A 22,850-nucleotide genomic window follows, 5' to 3' on the forward strand; every position below is an offset into this window, starting at 1 on the left:
TCTGTCCTTGTCGGATCCTTGTTTGATGTTTGCTGTTCTGTGTCCTTGTTCCGCCCTGTCGTGTTTTTGCCTTCTTCAGATGCTGCGTGTGAGCAGGTGTCTATGTCAGCTACGGCCTGTGCCTTCCCGAAGCGACCTGCAGTCTGTGGCCGCGTCTCCAGTCGTTCCTCTCTACTGACGAGAGGATTTCAGTTTTCCTGTTTTGGAGTTACCTAAGATAATATCCAGGAGTATCGGTTTTTGTTTAAGACTGGAATAAAGACTCTGTTTCATTTAAGTCGCTTTTGGGTCCTCATTCATCAGCATAACAGAAGGATCCGACCTAGAATGGACCCAGCGACTACGGATTCTCGCAACACTGCCGTCGAGTTCCAGGGAGCAATGCTCGGCAGACACGAGCAGGAATTGTCTGCTGCTCGTCATGCCGTTGAGACCCTGGCCGCTCAGGTCTCCGACCTCTCAGGACAGTTTCAGAGTCTTCGTCTCGTGCCACCAGCTACTTCCTGGTCTTCCGAGTCTCCGGAACCTAGGGTTAATAACCCACCATGTTACTCTGGGCAGCCCACTGAGTGTCGCTCCTTTCTCACCCAGTGTGATATTGTGTTCTCTCTCCAGCCCAACACATACTCAAGAGAGAGAGCTCGGATCGCTTACGTCATATCACTCCTTACTGGTCGGGCTCGGGAGTGGGGCACAGCTATCTGGGAGGCAAGGGCTGAGTGTTCTAACGATTATCAGAACTTTAAAGAGGAGATGATACGGGTTTTTGATCGTTCAGTTTTTGGGAAGGAGGCTTCCAGGGCCCTGGCTTCCCTATGTCAAGGTGATCGATCCATAACGGATTACTCTATAGAGTTTCGCACTCTTGCTGCCTCCAGTGACTGGAACGAGCCGGCGTTGCTCGCTCGTTTTCTGGAGGGACTCCACGCTGAGGTTAAGGATGAGATTCTCTCCCGGGAGGTTCCTTCCAGCGTGGACTCTTTGATTGCACTCGCCATCCGCATAGAACGACGGGTAGATCTTCGTCACCGAGCTCGTGGAAGAGAGCTCGCGTTAACGGTGTTCCCCCTCTCCGCATCTCAACCATCTCCTCCCACCGGCTCAGAGACTGAGCCCATGCAGCTGGGAGGTATTCGCATCTCGACTAAGGAGAGGGAACGGAGAATCACCAACCGCCTTTGCCTCTATTGCGGTTCTGCTGGACATTTTGTCATGTCATGTCCAGTAAAAGCCAGAGCTCATCAGTAAGCGGAGAGCTACTGGTGAGCGCTACTACTCAGGTCTCTCCATCAAGATCCTGTACTACCTTGTCGGTCCATCTACGCTGGACCGGTTCGGCTGCTTCCTGCAGTGCCTTGATAGACTCTGGGGCTGAGGGTTGTTTTATGGACGAAGCATGGGCTCGGAAACATGACATTCCTCTCAGACAGTTAGGGAAGCCCACGCCCATGTTCGCCTTAGATGGTAGTCTTCTCCCCAGTATCAGATGTGAGACACTACCTTTAACCCTCACAGTATCTGGTAACCACAGTGAGACCATTTCCTTTTTGATTTTTCGTTCACCTTTTACACCTGTTGTTTTGGGTCATCCCTGGCTAGTATGTCATAATCCTTCTATTAATTGGTCTAGTAATTCTATCCTATCCTGGAACGTTTCTTGTCATGTGAAGTGTTTAATGTCTGCTATCCCTCCTGTTTCTTCTGTCCCCTCTTCTCAGGAGGAACCTGGTGATTTGACAGGAGTGCCGGAGGAATATCATGATCTGCGCACGGTCTTCAGTCGGTCCAGAGCCAACTCTCTTCCTCCTCACCGGTCGTATGATTGTTGTATTGATCTCCTTCCGGGGACCACTCCCCCTCGGGGTAGACTATACTCTCTGTCGGCTCCCGAACGTAAGGCTCTCGAGGATTATCTGTCTGTTTCTCTCGACGCCGGTACCGTGGTGCCTTCTTCCTCTCCCGCCGGAGCGGGGTTTTTTTTTGTTAAGAAGAAGGACGGTACTCTGCGCCCCTGCGTGGATTATCGAGGGCTGAATGACATAACGGTTAAGAATCGTTATCCGCTTCCCCTTATGTCGTCAGCCTTCGAGATTCTGCAGGGAGCCAGGTTCTTTACTAAGTTGGACCTTCGTAACGCTTACCATCTCGTGCGCATCAGAGAGGGGGACGAGTGGAAAACGGCGTTTAACACTCCGTTAGGGCATTTTGAATACCGGGTTCTGCCGTTCGGTCTCGCTAATGCTCCAGCTGTCTTTCAGGCATTAGTTAATGATGTACTGAGAGACATGCTGAACATCTTTGTTTTCGTTTACCTTGACGATATCCTGATTTTTTCACCGTCACTCGAGATTCATGTTCAGCACGTTCGACGTGTACTCCAGCGCCTTTTAGAGAATTGTCTCTACGTGAAGGCTGAGAAGTGCGCCTTTCATGTCTCCTCTGTCACATTTCTCGGTTCTGTTATTTCCGCTGAGGGCATTCAGATGGATCCCGCTAAGGTCCAGGCTGTCAGCGATTGGCCCGTTCCTAAGTCACGTGTCGAGTTGCAGCGCTTTCTCGGTTTCGCTAATTTCTATCGGCGTTTCATTCGTAATTTCGGTCAAGTGGCTGCCCCTCTCACAGCTCTGACTTCTGTCAAGACGTGCTTTAAGTGGTCCGGTTCCGCCCAGGGAGCTTTTGATCTCCTCAAGAAGCGTTTTACATCCGCTCCTATCCTTGTTACTCCTGACGTCACTAAACAATTCATTGTCGAGGTTGACGCTTCAGAGGTGGGCGTGGGAGCCATTCTGTCCCAGCGCTTCCATTCTGACGATAAGGTCCATCCTTGCGCTTATTTTTCTCATCGCCTGTCGCCATCGGAACGCAACTATGATGTGGGTAACCGCGAACTGCTCGCCATCCGCTTAGCCATAGGCGAATGGCGACAGTGGTTGGAGGGGGCGACCGTTCCTTTTGTCGTTTGGACTGACCATAAGAACCTTGAGTACATCCGTTCTGCCAAACGACTTAATGCACGTCAAGCTCGTTGGGCGTTGTTTTTCGCTCGTTTCGAGTTCGTGATTTCTTATCGCCCGGGAAATAAGAACACCAAGCCTGATGCCTTATCCCGTCTCTTTAGTTCTTCTGTGGTTTCTACCGACCCCGAGGGGATTCTCCCTGAAGGGCGTGTTGTCGGGTTGACTGTCTGGGGAATTGAGAGACAGGTAAAGCAAGCACTCACTCACACTGCGTCGCCGCGCGCTTGTCCTAGTAACCTTCTGTTCGTTCCTGTCTCTACTCGTCTGGCTGTTCTTCAGTGGGCTCACTCTGCCAAGTTAGCTGGCCACCCCGGCGTTCGGGGTACGCTTGCTTCTATTCGCCAGCGGTTTTGGTGGCCTACTCAGGAGCGTGACACGCGCCGTTTCGTGGCTGCTTGTTCGGACTGCGCGCAGACTAAGTCAGGTAACTCTCCTCCTGCCGGTCGTCTCAGACCGCTTCCCATTCCTTCTCGACCATGGTCTCACATCGCCTTAGACTTTATTACCGGTCTGCCTTCGTCTGCGGGGAAGACTGTGATTCTTACGGTTGTCGATAGGTTCTCTAAGGCGGCACATTTCATTCCCCTCGCTAAGCTTCCTTCCGCTAAGGAGACGGCACAAATCATCATTGAGAATGTGTTCAGAATTCATGGCCTCCCGTTAGACGCCGTTTCAGACAGAGGTCCGCAATTCACGTCACAGTTTTGGAGGGAGTTCTGTCGTTTGATTGGTGCTTCCGTCAGTCTCTCTTCCGGGTTTCATCCCCAGTCTAACGGTCAAGCAGAAAGGGCCAATCAGTCGATTGGTCGCATATTACGCAGCCTTTCTTTTCGAAACCCTGCGTCTTGGGCAGAACAGCTCCCCTGGGCAGAATACGCTCACAACTCGCTTCCTTCGTCTGCTACCGGGCTATCTCCGTTTCAGAGTAGTCTTGGGTACCAGCCTCCTCTGTTCTCGTCCCAGCTCGCCGAGTCCAGCGTTCCCTCCGCTCAGGCTTTTGTCCAACGTTGTGAGCGCACCTGGAGGAGGGTCAGGTCTGCACTTTGCCGTTACAGGGCGCAGACTGTGAGAGCCGCCAATAAACGTAGGATTAAGAGTCCTAGGTATTGTCGCGGTCAGAGAGTGTGGCTTTCCACTCGTAACCTTCCCCTTACGACAGCTTCTCGCAAGTTGACTCCGCGGTTCATTGGTCCGTTCCGTGTCTCTCAGGTCGTCAATCCTGTCGCTGTGCGACTGCTTCTTCCGCGACATCTTCGTCGCGTCCACCCTGTCTTCCATGTCTCCTGTGTCAAACCTTTTCTTCGCGCCCCCGTTCGTCTTCCCTCCCCCCCCCCCCGTCCTTGTCGAGGGCGCACCTATTTACAAGGTACGGAAGATCATGGACATGCGTTCTCGGGGACGTGGTCACCAGTACTTAGTGGATTGGGAGGGTTACGGTCCTGAGGAGAGGAGTTGGGTTCCATCTCGGGACGTGCTGGACCGTTCGTTGATTGATGATTTCCTCCGTTGCCGCCAGGGTTCCTCCTCGAGTGCGCCAGGAGGCGCTCGGTGAGTGGGGGGGTACTGTCATGTTTTGTCATTGATTATCATGTCTTGTCCCTGTGCTTCCCTTCTATTCGTTTCCCTCTGCTGGTCTTATTAGGTTCTTTCCCTCTTTCTATCCCTCTCTCTCCCCCTCCCTCTCTCCCTCTCTCGCTCTCTCTCTCTATCGTTCCGTTCCTGCTCCCAGCTGTTCCTCATTCTCCTAACTACCTCATTTACTCTTTCACACCTGTCCCCTATTTTGCCCTCTGATTAGAGTCCCTATTTCTCCCTCTGTTTTCCGCTTCTGTCCTTGTCGGATCCTTGTTTGATGTTTGCTGTTCTGTGTCCTTGTTCCGCCCTGTCGTGTTTTTGCCTTCTTCAGATGCTGCGTGTGAGCAGGTGTCTATGTCAGCTACGGCCTGTGCCTTCCCGAAGCGACCTGCAGTCTGTGGCCGCGTCTCCAGTCGTTCCTCTCTACTGACGAGAGGATTTCAGTTTTCCTGTTTTGGAGTTACCTAAGATAATATCCAGGAGTATCGGTTTTTGTTTAAGACTGGAATAAAGACTCTGTTTCATTTAAGTCGCTTTTGGGTCCTCATTCATCAGCATAACACACTGAACATTAATGTTTTTCTGTCACCACTGTCACTGGCCTCTTATTTACATTTGGCTGTCACTTACTCATGAGACTGTAATGTAGGTTACACATAAAATAAACCGAATCCTGAAGTATCCTGTATCACCTGTGCAAGGCCCATCAACCCTCATCCGGCCCGACCACCTGGTTCATTATTGAACAGTGGTTAGATGGGCGTTTGATAGGCAAGCCAGACATACACTGGGCAGGTCTGTAATAAAGTGAAAGTAGACCCACTCAATTCTATCCAATTATAGGCTACTTTGAAGATTGAATCCCTATATTTTCTTTACCCACATTTTGAAGATAGCCTTGTGTGTGTTTTTGTCCATGCAGCTCCAGATGGAGTAGGCCCTTAAAGGAAAAATCCACCCCAAAAAATACATTTTGGTAATTTTTTCCTGCAAGTCACACTTGGCCATCAGTGCCCCAATAATAGTTTTTTTAAATTACGAGTTGCAGGTTGTGTTTTAATTAATGGGACACACTTAGGCCTATCAGCTACCAGCATCCTTATGCTCCCTCCCTTGTCACCGCAGCCTTCAGCGTCTATCCACGAGAAGGGAGGAGTTTTATAGCACCTGACTCTTTTTCACCACGTCAGCCAAAAAGCGGATCAGAGATGGACACCGACTGAGAGAGCAGCCTGTGTACACCGGCTGTGCCACACCTATAATTGGAATAACATCACCATCCAAAATCAAAGATTTAGTTTCCACTGAATCTACAGCAACATGGGGGCTAAATCAGTAGTCATGTTCAGCCAATAACACTAGCCTATTTCAATACACTCTTAGAAAAAAAGGTACTTAGTATAACCATATACGGTTCTTCAGCTAGTCTCCATAGGGGAATCATTTTTGGTTCTAGGGAGGACCCTTTCCAGAGGGTTCTACCTAGAACCCTCTATGAAGGGTAATTCATAGAACCTTCTGTAAATGGTTCTACCTAGAACCCTCTATGAACGGTTCCACCAGTCGTAATACCCTTTAAAAAAACGATTTATTACAATACATTACATATATCATTAGGCCTTTTGTTGAGGGCTTAGTTATACATTAAAACAGTGCTCTGAAACTCCTGGTTTACAGACCACATCAGGCCTGCAAGTCACATTATGTTGGCTTGCAAAGTGATGTGTAATTCCTATTGGAATCCAGCCAGAGTGAGGATATCCAACACTTGGTACTTTTAATCACCCACAACATGCATACAGAACACATGTCAGGGAAGGGAAGATTAATTAATGAGAGTACGTCAATTATCTAAACTGGAACATCAATCTCAGTAATGGGTGTAATAAGTCCAACTACTAACAGTTTGGATTAATTTAGAAAAATGTATATTATTTATCTGTGTATAGCATACGATTAATGAACTAATCAATCTACATGCAAAAACACAGATATTGAAACAAACAATTCTGAAAATCAACCTGCAATAGACCATGCTGGGAAATATCATAATGATGGGTGTGGTTTTGAGTATTTTACTCTACACTCAACTCTGGTTGTAGGTTATTTCACGCCCCTGAGTGTTAAGTTAATTTAACTCCTGAATCAACACTAGAAATGTTACACTGAATAATCAACATGATGTCAGTCAAACTTGCCAATTTACTGTGTACCATACATACTCCCTTCTATTATCCTACTCTGCTCAATAAAATCACAGATAATACTCATTTTAAAGATTTTAAAAACCATGGCAAAGATATCAACTATGTCAGTACTGTATATATAAAATGAATAAGAGAATACCAGATAAATTCAGCCTACAAATATTCCTTTATTGGTACAGTTTAAAATATGCTCACACCTATCTTTTTAAGATTATTCAAACTCCTGATGTTCAAGTTTAAACACTGAGGTAAAATAAAATAAAAAAGTATTAATATTCAAAGTGTTCAATGTATGTGGAACCTTTCTTACTTTCCAAATAATCATAAAAGAACCCTTTCTTCTAAAAACGGCTATTGGGATGAAAAAGGTTCTAGATAGAACCCTTTGCCGTTCAAAGAACCCACGGCTTCCAAAAAGGGCTCTTCAGATAAAACCGCTTTTTGGTAGAACCCTATCCCCGCAAAGAACCCTTTTGGAAAGAGTGTAGGCTATAATTCTGTCCCGAGAGTGTTGATATCTAGGCCTACTGATTTCATGCAAACTGTTATTACGACTTCTCATAAAAGGGTATATTTTTCTAACTATGTCCAAGTGACTTCTCCTAGCCACTATGTCCAAGTGACTTCGCCTAGCCGCCCGACACAGCCCTCCCCTCACAATCATGTTGAAGAGAATATAATATGTAGAGAGACAATTAATTACGAGGAGTAGGCTATATGAAACGTGGGCGCATAATGTTTTTTTAATTCCACGGGTTTGATTTACTAGACTAGTCTATGTGAAAAGAACAGCGTCTCCCTTTCTCGCTCTCCCTCGTCTTTTACACACAAACACACACTCGATGTGCCTTGAACATTCGATCCTTGGGACTTATGCAAATACCAGTCAAATCATCCCATTGTGTATGCAATAGTCATTGAGGTGAAAGGAGCGGATTACAAAGACAAAAACGCACCAATAAAGCTATTATAGGCAAGAGGTAACCCGAAGTAACCAATCAGGACCGTTTGTGTATGGTTGAAAATTCACAAGGGCAAAGAACAATTTCTACTATCGCAACGTGCTCAAGATGTTCTAAAATCCAATTTTCTTCATGAACCCAACCCTTGTTCTCTCGCAAATCATGCTATTCAGAATAGCTACTCACTTCTTTCAGATCTCGCCGATTTATTCAAACAGGTGGAACACTATTTCTCTTCGGTATTCTCCCCCTCTGAACCGTGATAATAGCCTTTGATGCTCTCAAATCCAGTCCACTTTATGGCCGCGGAGCCTGTGCTGATGAACTGCGTGAGATTCCTTACAGCACCATCACACTTTGAACAGCTCCATTGACGTCATAGCTCACCGGCTACGATGCCACTCCCTTTTCATAACGACCACCGCCAATCGAAAGGCAGAGACAAAACCTTGTAACCTCTCATGACGACCACTCTGGTGCTTGTTCGTGCAGTTGGGTTGGTTTTTACTTGATTAAATGTACTATTTGAATTAAGTAGAAATACAAACGTGAGATTGCATGGCTCACTCAAACACGCTTCCTGAAACCACTGGTCACTTCTCAGTGAGATTCTAGTTCGCTTCTTCTGTGGTGTAAAATTTCTTAGACTTCAATTCCCAGAAGGCACAGTCGGTCACAGTGTTTCCATAGTTACCAAAACATAACATTGGAGTTTTTGTAGGCTACCAGCAGCAGGCAAGTAAGTGGCATAGCTCGTATCAGACACTAGCTAGCTAATTAGCTGTTAGCTTCGACTTGAATGATAACATGACAAGTATTTTTGTTGTTGTTGTCATTACTGCAGGGTAAACAAAGAGCCTGTGAATATGGATGGTTGTGTGGTCCGTCTCCACACAGTGAAATTCAAGCCCAAAATAGATGGCAGCAGAGGTGACTTTACTGCACAGCCCATCAAAGTTCACTTCTACGAGCTGCTGGGAATCAGTGATGCCAATGAGCTCGTTCCACAGGTACTCTTAACTCCTGCCACTCCCCTGCATCCGTTTGCCTTCTTATCTAGACATACTACCTTACTCACATTGAATAACTTGTGTGCATCTGTCCATCCCCTCCCTACCATAGCACCCCTTTTCTGCTGGAAACAGCACAAGTGTCATCATACCCACAGACTCTATGATGAATTCCTCTCACAGGCAATCAGATTAATTATAGAGTGCAGTCCAAATGCATCCACTCTTCTGGGACCACTAAAAATACATGGCAGTAATGCCTGGCTCTGCCAAAGGGGTTAGGGAGTGTTGCTGTGTAGCCAAGATGCAACATATAGAAAAATTGCCCTTATGTTTGGTCATTAGAAGATACTGTATAGTCGTGCAGCCAAGTCTGTATTCTCATGCACATTTGTGTGGGTTGTGTGCATGTGTTACTGCTTGGGGTTTACCCTCATCCTATTCATAGACACACACTGAATCTAGCTTTGGTTGTGAAGATCATTTGTTGCGAAACCACTGTAGATGACTAAACTAATTATTGCAATAGCTACAGTAGAATAGGAGAGAGAGAGAGGGAGAAAGGGAGAGAAAAATAGCAAGTGCACACATACAGGTGTTAGATCTAAATTTGACCAGTATTGTCGCAGCAAAATAATCCTGCAGCAACAGGATTTTAACGTTTAGTCCATAATGTTGCTTGACTGGTGGTTAGGTTATTAGCTGGACAAAATTAGGATATATGAAAAGTGCAATACTGGTAATATAACCGAGTGTTAGTTCAGGTTATCAGTGAATTTATGTGAATCATGAAGCTCGTCTGCATTTAATTCTAAACAACAAGAGTGTTCAAATTAAGATCTTACAACTGTACACACACACAAAACACACACCTTCTCCCATTATCTCTCTCTCGTCACACATCTCATTTCCTCTCGTTCATACTTTCATTATGATATTCTTTGCACCCCTTCGACTTCTCTGCCTCCCATTTCCTGGCTTTTTCAGCGTTTTACGAGCATGGCTGTACAGATGCGGATTTTATGCATATAGGTATTATATACATATTATCATCAATAGTATTCCTCCTGCCACAGGCCTTTATTAATTGTCCCAGAACTCTAATTCTTAATTGATTACACTTTCAAATCCTGCTAAATCCCAGTGTCTTGGAAGAGTAGGATATGGAAGGGTTGTGTGTGTGTGTTCATGAGTGTGTGTGTTTTCCATAGGTAGAAAATAAGGATATCCTGAGTTCAGTGGTTGCTCTGTTTGATGTGTCTCTCCCTGATGTTGGCCCTCGAGATGTCCATGACACGGTACACAGCCATGGAACGCACACTATTATCCTGCTCAGGCAACCCTCAGGTATACTTCACTTTCTAAAGTATGGTTATTATTCACACAGTTAGAGTGGGCCTTTTTGGAGATAGACATCAGACATCAAACATGTTCTGTAATGTCCTGCTCCGTCTTTGTCTCAGCAACTCTCTCTCTCTCTTTCTCTCTCTTTCCCCCTGCTCATCTCTCTCTTTCTCCCCATTTCTCCTCTCTCTTCCCCCCTGTTCCTCTCTCTTTCCCCCTGCTCCTCTCTCTCTCTCTCTCTCTCCCTCTGCTCCTCTCTCTTTCCCCCTGCTCCTCTCTCTCTCTCTCTCCCTCTGCTCCTCTCTCTCTTTCCCCCTGCTCCTCTCTCTCTCTCTTTCCCCCTGCTCCTCTCTCTCTTTCTCCCCCTGCTCCTCTCTCTCTTTACCGCTGCTCCTCTCTCTCTTCCCCCTGCTCCTCTTTCTCTTAACCCCCTGCTCGTCTCTGTCTAGCCCATGCTCATCTCTCTCTTTCTCCCCACTGCTCCTCTCTCTTCCCCCCTGCTCCTCTCTCTCTTTACCCCTCCTCCTCCTCTCTCTCTCCCCACTTCTCCTCTCTTTCCCCCCTGCTCCTCTCTTTCTCTCCCCCTGCTCCTCTCTCTCTTTCTCCCCCCTACTCCTCTCTCTCTTTCCCCCTGCTCCTCTCTCTTTATATCTCCATGCCCCTCTCTCTCTTTCCTCCTGCTCCTCTCTCCCCCGCTCCTCTCTCTCTTTCCCCCTGCTCCTCTCTCTCTTTATATCTCCATGCCCCTCTCTCTCTTTCCTCCTGCTCCTCTCTCCCTCGCTCTTCTCTCTTTTTCCCCCTGCTCCTCTCTCCCCCCGCTCCTCTTTCTCTTTCCCCCTGCTCCTCTCTCTCGTTCCCCCTGCTCCTCTCTCCCCCGCTCCTCTCTCTTTTTCCCCCTGCTCCTCTCTCCCCCCGCTCCTCTTTCTCTTTCCCCCTGCTCCTCTCTCTCTTTCCCGCTGCTCCTCTCTCTCTTTCCCCCTGCTCCTTTCTCTCTTTCTCCCCCCGCTCTTCTCTCTCTTTCTCCCCCCTGGCTCCTCTCTCTCTTTTTCTCCACCCTGCTCCTCGCTCTCTTTCCCCCTGCTACTCTATCCTCCCTGCTCCTCTCTCTCTCCCCACTGCTCCTCTCTCTCTTCCCCCTGCTCCTCTCTTTTCCCACTACTCCTCTCTCTTCCCCTGCCCCTCTCTCTCTTTACCCCTGCTCCTCTCTCTTTCCCCCTGCTCCTCTCTCTCCCCACTGCTACTCTCTCTCTTCCCCCTGCTCCTCTCTTTTCCCACTACTCCTCTCTCTCCCCCTGCTCCTCTCTCTCTTTACCCCTGCTCCTCTCTCTTTACCCCTGCTCCTCTCTCTTTACCCCTGCTCCTCTCTCTCTCTCTTTCTCTCCCCCTGCTCCTCTCTCTCTTTCTCCCTGCTACTCTATCCTCCCTGCTCCTCTCTCTCTTTCCCCCTGCTCCTCTCTCTTTCCCCCTGCTCCTCTCTCACCTTCCCCCTCCTCTCTCTCTTTCCCCCCTCTCTCTTTCTTTCTCCCTGCCCTTCTCTCACCCCCACACCTCTCTCTCTTTCCCCCTGCTCCTCTCTCTCTCCCCACTGCTCCTCTCTCTCTTCCCCCTGCTCCTCTCTCTTCCCCCTACTCCTCTCTCGCCCCCTGCTCCTCGCTCTCTTTCACCCTGCTCTTCTCTCTCTTTCTCCCTACTCCTCTCTCTCTCCTCCCTGCTCCTCTCACTCTCACCCCTGCTCCTCTCTCTCTTTCCCCCTACTCCTCTCTCTCTTTCCCCCTACTCCTCTCTCTCTTTCCCCCTGCTCCTCTCTCTTCCCCCTACTCCTCTCTCCCCCCTGCTCCTCGCTCTCTTCCCCCCTGCTCTTCTCTCTCTTTCTCCCCCTGCTCCTTTCTATCTACTCCCTGCTCCTCTGCTCCTCTCTCTCTCCAGATGTTTTAGAAGAGTACAGTAGCAGACCACTGCCCAGTCCTCGACGGGAACCGGTGAGGTCCCCTGTCCCTGCAGTGGTAAATGGGGATAGAGAATCAGAGGGACGATACCTCCAAGTGTTCAGCGAATCAGAAGACAGTTCAGATGACAGCTCTGATGAGCATGAAGATGGCGAGGAGGGCACAGAGCCCAGGTACAGTGCTACAGTAACTCATGCATCACATTGCACTGCCTCTGACCCACTGTTACATTAGCTCATAGTACTGTTGTAACGATAGTCTATATCGTCCTCCTCATCGGACGAGGAGAGGCGAGAAGGATCGGACCAATATGCAGAGTGGTTGGTTTCCATGGTAATTTAATAACACGAAAACAAATATGCGATACAAAATAACAAAATGAAACTACCGTGACAGTCCCGTGTGGCGAAACACTAACAAGGAACAAACACCCACAAAACACACGTGAAACCCCGGCTGCCTAAGTATGATTCTCAATCAGGGACAACGATTGACAGCTGCCTCTGATTGAGAATCATACCAGGCCGAACACACAAAACCCCAACATAGAAAACAACACATAGACAACCCACCCAACTCACGCCCTGACCATACTAAATAAATACAAAACAAGGGAAAACAGGTCAGGAACGTGACAACTGTAACACTCCTGATTTCAAAAAGCTCTTCTTAGTATTGGCAGGTGTGTTGATCCATAAGCTCACGCTAATACATGATGGATCTATATAGCACTGACTTAGAATGCCAACATCAGTCTCACTAATCCCTAAACAATTCAAGCATTTAAGACAAACGAATGAATGAATGAAATAAGGGATTTACGCACATTGAAGTCATTTCCAAATGCATTGCTGTAGTGAGTGCCATGGAAATTATATTTATTGGTCTGAATACTGGGTTGAATTGACCGCCAAGCCTATGAATAAATAATTATCTGTGGCAGGCCATTTCCAAACAACTCTATTAGTTCATCAGTCCAACAGAAAGATGAATATAAAGGTGGATCCTCAGGGGAACCATAAAGCTGATAGGATTGTTTGGTTCCTAAATAGGATGGGCTGAAAGACACTTACAAACAGAAGAGGCTACCAGAATCCCTGCTCTGGAATAACAGGACATGGCAGATCCAACTTTGACCCTAAATCCAATTAGATTGTATTTTTGTTGTTGTTGATTTTACTTTGAATTCACGTTAGTTGACAAGCATCCTGCCATCTAAGACCTATATAATAGGCGGTGTCTGAGGAAAGCCCAGAAAATTGTCAGAGACTCCAGTCACCCAAGTCATAGACTGTTTTCTCTGCTACGCACGGCAAGCGGTACCGGAGTGCCAAGTCTAGGTCCAAAAGGCTCCTCAACAGCTTCTACCCCCAAGCCATGAAACTGCTGAACAATTCATAAAAATCGCCACCGGACAATTTACAGTGACCCCCCCTCCCCTTCCCTTTTGTACACTACTGCTACTTGCTGTTTGTTTGTTACCTATGCATAGTCACTTCGCCCCCACCTGCATGTACAGATTGCCTCAACTAGCCTGTACCCCTGCACACTGACTCGGTACCGGTGCCCCCTGTATATAACCTCATTATTGTTATTCTTATTGTGTTACTTTTTACTATTTATTTTTATTTTAGCCTACTTGGTAAACATTTTCTTCTTCTTGAACGGCACTGTTGGTTAAGGGCTTGTAAGTCAGCATTTCACGGCAGTCTACACTCGGCGCAAAAAAAGTTTGATTTGATTTGAAATCAATCCAATGTAAATCAAAACTAAACGTTGGACTGACTTCTGTGCCCAGTGAGTAGTATCTGACTGTGTTTGAGTGTATTACATACGTTGTGGCGTGGTCTCAGGACTGTGAGTTGTCAGCTTGTTGTGTCAATATCCTCCAGTGTGTGTGTTCATGTGCGTGCGTGTGAGAGTGCATGTGTGAGTGTAAGTGTGTTGATAGCTTTAAGGTTGTGTCTCTGCATTTTGATGTGATGCTAATGGACATGAATGACAAATGAGGGCAAAGTAAACCCAAGGCGAGACCCGGCTAACAAGAGCGACTCTATTAAAGATAATGAGATTAAGGGACTATGAGGATATCCACTCCCAAGGCTGACACTGCTGTCAGCCAAGTGCTCTCACTTGTCCAGCTAGAGCTTCCCTGCAGCAGAGCAGAGCAGGCCCAACTAACATTAGCACTGATGCTCTGGAGATTACATTTCCTGGAAGGGAGAGTCCATATAAAAACACCCACTACTCAGTTCCTGCCTGCAGTACAGCTTTATCACAGGGGAAGAAACAAACCTATACCGAACAGTATGAAGTTACTCTATTACAGAGCACTGAAGCACCCCAAAGTACAAGGTGACGTGGTAGAGAGCTGAAACACTACCGCTCAGAGCACTGAAGCACAAGGTGACGTGGTAGAGAGCTGAAACACTACCGCTCAGAGCACTGAAGCACAAGGTGAGGTGGTAGAGAGCTGAAACACTACCGCTCAGAGCACTGAAGCACAAGGTGACGTGGTAGAGAGCTGAAACACTACCGCTCAGAGCACTGAAGCACAAAGTGACGTGGTAGAGAGCTGAAACACTACCGCTTAGAGCACTGAAGCACAAGGTGATGTGGTAGAGAGCTGAAACACTACCGCTCAGAGCACTGAAGCACAAGGTGATGTGGTAGAGAGCTGAAACACTACCGCTCAGAGCATGGAAACATTATGATATATAACTGTGTGTCGACACCGTTTTGCAGATTGATTATCTTTTTTAATTTTTAATTTTTTTTACCCCCTTTTCTCCCCAATTTTCGTGGTATCCAATTGCTAGTAATTACTATCTTGTCTCATCGCTACAACTCCCGTACGGGCTCGGGAGAGACGAAGGTCGAAAGCCATGCGTCCTCCAAAACACAACCCAACCAAGCCGCACTGCTTCTTAACACAGCGCGCCTCCAACCCGGAAGCCAGCCGCACCAATGTGTCGGAGGAAACACCGTGCACCTGGCCCCCTTGGTTAGCGCGCACTGCGCCCGGCCCACCACAGGAGTCGCCGGTCGCGACAGAGCCTGGGCGCGAACCCAGAGTCTCTGGTGGCGCAGCTAGCGCTGCAGTGCCCTAGACCACTGCGCCACCCGGGAGGCGCAGATTGATTATCAGACAGCGGAGACATGGCTAAATATCTTCTTGTGTTTTGTAGTGAAAAACCTTGTAGTGTTTGTTTACTAGCTTGTGTGCCTCAGTGTGCCTCATTAGCTTGTGTAACAGTCTGTAATTCATAGTGACAGTTGTCTTCATTGTGTCCGTTCTTTAGGCCTGGCTTCTAAGAGCGTCTTATTACGTAGCCATACCTCTAGTCGTCTTATAGTAGGAGGACTATTTGGCCCAGTCAAATAGTCAGTCATCTATGTGTGTCTAACTGTGCAGTGTTCCATCCCTGCAGGTCTGCGTGGGAGACCTTCTGTATGGGGCTGGAGGAGTTCCTGGCCAGGGCACGGGAGCGGAGGGCACAGAGAGAGACTCTAGTAGAAGACCAGCCACTCCTGCCCACAGCTGTGGGAGCGGAGTCACTCATCGTAGGGGCTGCAGCGTACGAGTTAAAGACATTGTGAGTAGCAGTATGAGGGCAGGCGTAAGACATCAGGTACACAGGGATATGCGGTACTGTGGTAAAATGAACAAAGATTACAGTCAAAATGTAACACAGGAAAATGATCCTAGGTGAGGTGATGGGGCATTCGGTGAAAATTTGGGACAGGTTACACCCCTTTGCTGAGATCTAGCCCAGGTTTTACCACAGGAACATCATTTCCTTGTCTGTCTTCGTCTACATTTCTCTCCCAAAATCTGTTTCCTGTTATTTATCCTTTTTCAGTCCTCTGTCAACAGCATAGGAATTCCTGAGCACCTGTCTCTGTTTTTGCACAGAAGAAAATGCATTTACATCAGGGTGTGAACCATGTTTTCAACATTCTATTTGAACCCACATTTTTATGTATCAGGTAGGACATATTAAAATGGAATGTTTTAGCCCCAAGGCCGTCCGGGAAATGCCCTTAAACACAATGACTCAGTCAGTATAGGGAACAGACTGGGTACAGTGTCTAGCAAGCATTACCATTTCCATCCATCCTCTCCTCTTGGACTGGGTGGATTCCTTCCAGGTTTTTTAAAGAGTTTTTAAAAAATGTATATCTTCAAACTGAAAGAGGCCTTGTCATTATAAGTCCCCTTCTGGAAGTCAGGTCTGGGTCCCACCCTTTGTGGCCTGCATCCCTCCCACACCCTCTCGGCTTGCCTGCGTCTATTTCCAGAGGATGGCTGAACTGAACACTGCGCTGAGCTGTGAGGGAGGTAGTGTGTAATTATCTCCCAATGAGAGAGCAGCAGCAGCGTACTGCTTCCCTTCCCACTGCTGCCCCCACCCTCCCCTCTCCTCTCCCTGCCAATGGCTTCCACCTCTCCCGTCTGCCAACCCGAGCCTCCACACTTTCACAGTTTGTCCAGTGAAGTGAATGGTGGTGGCAGAGTGAGAAACAGTGCTTAGCTTCTGCAGCTCAACAGTGTTTCAGATCTTCTGCTTTAGCAGCACAACAGTCCATTGAACCTGGTCCTTAAAATAGGAACTGTAATATTAATCACATTTGGAAGTATTACCCCTAGTGGTTACTTATGGACATAACAAGCAGTATTAACAGAGATGGTAATGGCCATAAGGAGAGGGATCAACTCAGGCATAGATGCTTGCTAGCTAATCGCCATAACTGGTGGGATCATCACTAATGCATACAATGCAGGAGTATAAGAGCATCACTGGTAATGGGGATGATAGTAGTGTGGCCATCATGTGCATTACCGCTATAGTAATGGCTATTGGCGGAAATATGGACATGACATTGAGCGAAAGCAAACAACAACACTACTGGGAAACGCGAAGGTCTGACCTCTCTTTCACCTTACCAGGTCAACAGGAGAGAAGGTGCTACAGTTATCTCTGATGGCTACCAGGAAGCGCTATCGGAACTGTGGAGTGGGTCGCTACATCATAGAGGTAGGGTGGGGCTGGGGCATGTGTTTGTCAGCTCAGTGGGAATATACAGTAGAGGTTCCCAGTAGCTGTGTGAACCGTGCTTTAGTGAGAACCTGAAATCAGAAGAAATTCGCTCTGTAATGTTGGACTATACTGGTTTGAAAAATAGTAAGGAGTAACTAGATGAAAAATAACTGCCAGGCAAATCCAGTTAAAAATAATATTACTAACTAAAAGTTGTACATGATGAAAGGTCAAAATACTGTAACCACAGAGCGTGAACTATACAGAGTGTACATTTTCTTTAACTATGAACCAGCAGTCTGTTATTATGTCAGGAGTTTGGGTGTGTCAGTCAAATCAAGGCAGCGCCCTTCTCTGTCTGCTGCCACTGCCACAGTCATACAGCATCTCTGATCCTCTCTCTGTCTCTGTGTGGTTAGAGGTCCCCCTGCTGGCCATGAGAGGATTTGCAGATCTTTACAGTGAACTACTACTGTATGGTTCTACAGTACCTGTCAGTTCCAAATCTACCAGCATCTGTTTTTGATGATGATATAGTATTATAAAAGCTTACCATTGTTTTCATTATTCCTCTGTGGTGGTCAGCTGCTGAAGACCCAATCAGTGTGTGGGGCCTATGATGCATTCCTCGCTCACGCTGACACAGACGCGGTGAACTTCTTCTCACGCTGTGGCCTCACTGATGACGCCCTGCTCAACGACAAGTTCAGGTACTAAAACACATCCTCACCAGCAGCAGTCTGCATGTTCAACATGTTGTTTACATCTTACCTCTGTCTATCTTTCATCAGAGAAGTGAGGGATGAGTGGACCAACACCACCCTAATGAGTTATCTACCTCCCTTCACCACAGGTGAGCCCCCTGACATTTACCACACAGGGAGCTCAATGCTGGTCATATCAATAAATCCAGCCTTTACCATCCTCTCTTCCTCTAGAGTCAGAGAGCCGTAACCCTGGGTTTTCCTTGATGCTGCCGGAGCTCAAGCTGGAGGTGGAGATGGCGTGAGTTAATTAAGCACACAACATGACACTCCCCAACTGTGTCCATAGAGACCACCCCTAACATTGTTTATTAGAGCAGAGACTATATAAAGTAGCACATAGGTCACACAGCAATGTCTCAGTGTTATTACATGGTGTAACATAATACATAGAAAGTGAGATCACACACTATGATTGTTGTGCCCTGTTAGAAGGTAATTGTTGTCTCCTCTATCTCTGTCAGGAGGACAAAGGCCCTGGCAGCCTATCAGCAGCAGGCCGTGTGTGTGACAAGGCTAGTCAGAGAGGTCAAGACACTCAGAGAACAGGTGAGACTAACCAACCACTCCTCCTTTGAGGATATCCTATGGAATATATAACCTGGATAGATAACTGTACATCAAATCAAATTGTATTTGTCACATGCGCCCGAATACAACAGGTGTAGACTTTACTGTGAAATATTTTCTTACGGGTCCTTTCCCAACAAGCCAGAGTTAAAAAGTCAGAAAATTAACAAAATAAAAATAGGTACACAATAAAATATACATCATGTGTATTTGTGTTAACACATTCAGCTGGAGTTACAGAGGAGAGATGTGGACAACCTGAACAATGAACTGGACAAGGAGAGAGAGCGACGGCACAGAGTAGGTCCGTTTCACATGGGCTTATATACTCATATAATATACTCAGACATAGGCCCTACTCCGTTTTGATCAGACATATCCACAATGCTGTACAGAATTTAGATTTTGAAGCATTGTTGTGCGTTTGTGTGCACAGAGCAGCAGTTCTTGGAGTACAAACTAAGGAAGACACGACAGCTCCTAGAGAGGCAGGTGATTTACGACTCAGGTCAGTGTGGCTAGCTTTGCCAACATGTTCTGATCGCATTGCTAGTCCTTCTAGCACCCTGCACTGGCCATACCAAGTTACTGATATCTCCATGAAGCTTTGTTTTTATATTTATATCTATGTTTGAATGTGAACATTAAACAGTATTAATTTGCTTTAAGGATGTTCTGTTTTTTAGATGATCCCAACCAGAATGACCCGGAATCTCCCAGTGAACCCATCATCTCCCCTGCCAGTCCTTTGGACCTGTCGCTAGATGCAGAGATGTAGGAGAGAGGCTGAAAATGAAATCAAGCTGAAAAAGATTCCGGTACAATTTGCAGAACAAGTTATTGAAACAATACTTTCTATTTTGGAAAAAAAGGGCTCATAACTAGTGGAATTTTCTATGTATTTATTTTCAGGGAACAAGAGCACTATTATGGATACAACAAGACTACACTGAGAGAACATATCATCTGTGTGTGTGTGTTACATGTCTACCTTAGTAGCTTTGGGGAAAGGAAAGTGAATGCCCCCATTGAGAAAAAAGATTGACTGAATAAAGTAATTTAGAGCTCAGTTCAGTCTGTTAATTGTGTTTTATAGCACCTCAACACAATTAAAACCCACTCTTATTAACATCAAAATAATTGAGGTTCATTGCTGTGGTTTTATTTTTAGGAAGAAGTCAAGTTTATAAAGATAAGCAGGAAAACAGCAAAATGTGGGATTTGTCTCACATTATACACTGTTTCTACATCATGTACAAGGTTTACTTTAAAAGATAGCTTGGTAAGACAGAAGGTAACCATCGTTGTACATGTAGAGCTGCCTGTCGATGGGGTTGTAGCTCAGACTGGCCACACCGTTCTCAATCTTCTCCAGGGGAAGAGCCAGGGTGTTGTCGTCCTTACCTGTTGCTGTGTCAAACGCATAGAACACCTCCTCATGGAACTGGTCAATGTAACGGGTGGCATACAGTATTCCGCACACCATGAAGGCATTAGTCACTGACTTCTTGAAGAGGCGCGTGGTCCAAGTGTGTGTCACGTTGAACGCCTCGCTGTCTAGCCGGCTCAGCACCAGGTTCCCATGGTTACCCAGTGTGCTGTAGATCACCCACAGGCCAGTCTCATCAGCAGCAAAGTCGGTGTCCGTCCAGTCTTTACAGTTGTAGTAGCAGTAGGGAAACTTGTTGTTGGTACCGATGTCTGGGATATTCAGACGAGTTGTGACCTTGGTTTGTAGGTCATAGCGGCACAGCTCAGGGGAGAAGTAGCAGTTATAAAACACTGCCTCACCATACACCACCGTGCCGGAGCCCTGGATGGCATTAGCATGGCTGTAGGACGGTGCCACGGACACATCCTCGTGGTTCTTGGAGGCCATGAAGTCGTCGTAGGAGCGGTAGCGTCGAACGATGTTCCCCAGTCTGTGGCTGCTCACGAGGGGCTGAACCCAGTAGAACACCCCACTGCCCTCCTGGTCTTCCATGACCTGCTTGGCCTGGCGACCCCAGGAACCAGACGTATAGCTTTTGCCATACGGGCTGATCTTTGTGATCACAGGGGTGCTGATGTTGGACATGATGCGTTGAGAGCAAACACCTTGCTTGCCTGGGATAAGAGACAATGGAGTCAATCAGATGGTCATACAGTCAGGGCAGGATTGATTTTCTACATCAATAAAAGTCCAAATGATGGCAATTAATCAACAACAAAAAATCCATAACATATTTTAGCTATCTCACAGAAACATACATAAACACAACACTCACTTATGAACTCCTCTGGGATTGTCCTACAGGACTCCACGCCATTCTTCAGCGAGCGAAGTTTTTCCTTCACCGTCTTCATGTTAAAGGTGTTTGACAAATGCATCTTATCTACCTCCTTACGTACCTTACCTATCTGGGAGACACAGTGAAGTGACAAAATTAGCATATTACACATTATACTACCCAGAGAAAGACCTTGGCAAGCTTTCATTTCTTCCCCATTTGAGATGCATGTATAACCACCGTGGCCAGATTGTATAACATGTTGTAATTCATCTATATATCTGTGTGTTGAGAGGATTGTTGTTGTGATAGCATGTAAGATTGTCCAAAATGACATGTACTAAAGCGAGCTACACTGTATGTACCTCTTGGGTCAGTTTCTGAGTCTGATCACTTGGCTTGTCTTGGTGTATGGAGCTGATGTCTTCCTCCAGCTCCCTCAGTCCCTTAACTAGCTGACGCAGGTGCAGGGCGGTGTACAGACCCTGGTCGTTCAGGTACTGGTACGGCTCCAGGCGAGCTGTCACGTTCTCAATGGTGGCCTGGATCTCAGGAAGCCTCTCGTTGGACAGCTTCACCTAAACAATCAGTTGAGAATTTCAGCTATCAATCAACTTAAAATGCACTCTTATTACCCTAAGAGATCATTTTTATCCCATATCCATGGTCATATTGTTTGTGTAACATTTCAGAACCTAATCATAGCCCACTGTAACACGGCTTACCTGTGCCTGGAGGTTTTGCAGGGAGTCGCCACAGTCTTGCACCAGCTGCAGCACCCCCTCAAACTTCATGGCAGGGAACACCCAGACACTACTGTTGACCTGACATGAACATGAGTCATCCTTCTTCAAGCCAGGAATACGCTGGGCATCACCATTACTCTGTGTATACACAGTACGCAGAGAAAAGCATGTTAAACTGTTCACATACACCAAAATAAAAACATCTACTTGAACAAAAATATACTATCAATCCTTAAAAAAAAGATATGAACAATTCAGGTGTGCTGTAATTACAATGAACATAAACCTGTGGAGGTTTAAAAAAGATATTAGGTGTATGAGATAGGTAATGTAAAATAGTACACAGGCAGTGTGGACAAAGAGTAGAACTCACAGTGGATGTCAGGAGCAACAGGAGCAACAGCATAGTCAGTGTTAGAGTACCCATGGCACACTGAAACTAAAAGGAACAACTTTGGCTTTTAAGCACACAGACACACAGATGTACACAGCCACGGATGTTACTACTTTTGCTGTAGAAGGCAGTTTTTTCTATGTAAATGCAGAGGTTGACAAAGATCTAGCTCATCACGAGGATGTGAAACCATTAAACCAAAATATGGACATGTACTGGGGTTGTGGCGGAATCAGTGACAGGAAGTGTGTTCCATATTCCTACCTCTTTGTGCAATGATTCCCTTACAGCGCAACCCACTTTGCTGAGGTCTTCACATTTCACAAAAAATATGTTATGAAACATGTGTGCACTGTGGACACATTTACATACCTGCATATCTGCGCTGAGTGTACAAAACAATAAGAACACCTTCCTAATAGTGACTTGTTTCAGGAAACTAGGCATATGTCGCGGGTCACTACTTCACAGAAGAGCCATTTGAACGTAAACTTTTTTAAATCAAAATGCATTTTTGGGGAGAAATGCCTTCTGGAACATTTGAACTTTCATGTGCCTTAATAACAGATTTGTTATTAACAGATATGTAATCTGTAAATACAAATACATTTGTTAAATTACAAGTCTAGCTGGTTTAGCCACATAAAAAGAAAGCAACCTTCCATTAAGGCATAATTGGCTGAGATAATGAGTGGGCTGGACACACCGAGAGATGAGTTCGGATTGGTCTGCCATATAGCACGCTTCTGTCAATTTGAGCTGGTCAGAATGTGTAGGTGACCCTGACTATCGTGGCTTTTTTTTAAATGCATTGTGTAGTAGAACTGCATACGTGTTGCTCTCCACTTTCTGGAGGACCAAGTTTTGAAATCAGTGGAATTGAATTAGAGTATGATAGCTAAGGAGATGGAGAAAACACCTGTCTCCGGATTACATCTTCAAACTAAGGGCAACCATGGCATCCGTGACAAGGAGAAGCGTCCATCCATGATGTATACGGATA

The 22,850-nt window shown here is 46.4% G+C and overlaps 3 protein-coding genes across 4 annotated transcripts in view; 1 reads left to right on the top strand and 2 right to left on the bottom strand.

The window, feature by feature from the left end:
• Positions 1-8,215, bottom strand: part of LOC139530083 (sphingomyelin phosphodiesterase 3-like) — a 44,727-nt gene extending 36,512 nt beyond the window's left edge. Inside the window, exon 1 of the mRNA XM_071326160.1 lies at positions 7,948-8,215. The gene's annotated coding sequence lies outside the window, so the exon portion shown is untranslated. The remainder of the gene's footprint in view (positions 1-7,947) is intronic.
• A 285-nt stretch (positions 8,216-8,500) lies between these two features.
• Positions 8,501-19,506, top strand: LOC139530085 (uncharacterized). 2 transcript variants are annotated; one of them, XM_071326164.1, is made up of 13 exons: positions 8,501-8,771; positions 9,983-10,118; positions 12,042-12,234; positions 15,493-15,657; positions 17,013-17,100; positions 17,689-17,813; positions 17,895-17,956; positions 18,042-18,108; positions 18,332-18,416; positions 18,666-18,741; positions 18,874-18,945; positions 19,124-19,255; positions 19,350-19,506. In XM_071326164.1, the coding sequence occupies exons 1-12, from the start codon at positions 8,628-8,630 to the stop codon at positions 19,213-19,215; spliced, it is 1,305 nt and encodes a 434-aa protein (XP_071182265.1). In that variant the 5' UTR covers positions 8,501-8,627; the 3' UTR covers positions 19,216-19,255; positions 19,350-19,506. The 2 variants fall into 2 exon arrangements, with proteins under 2 accessions (XP_071182265.1, XP_071182264.1); XM_071326163.1 differs by having other exon boundaries at positions 19,124-19,506.
• Positions 19,325-21,983, bottom strand: LOC139530084 (olfactomedin-4-like). The gene is made up of 5 exons (XM_071326162.1): positions 21,827-21,983; positions 21,433-21,591; positions 21,073-21,285; positions 20,705-20,837; positions 19,325-20,543 (listed from the first exon to the last, which is right to left on the bottom strand). Exons 1-5 carry the CDS (start codon positions 21,878-21,880, stop codon positions 19,705-19,707), a joined length of 1,398 nt encoding a protein of 465 aa, XP_071182263.1. The 5' UTR covers positions 21,881-21,983; the 3' UTR covers positions 19,325-19,704.
• Between the last annotated feature and the right edge of the window lie 867 nt (positions 21,984-22,850).

The sequence above is a fragment of the Salvelinus alpinus genome, chromosome 9 (genome assembly GCF_045679555.1).
Source record: "Salvelinus alpinus chromosome 9, SLU_Salpinus.1, whole genome shotgun sequence".
NCBI classification, from domain to species: Eukaryota; Metazoa; Chordata; class Actinopteri; order Salmoniformes; family Salmonidae; genus Salvelinus; species Salvelinus alpinus.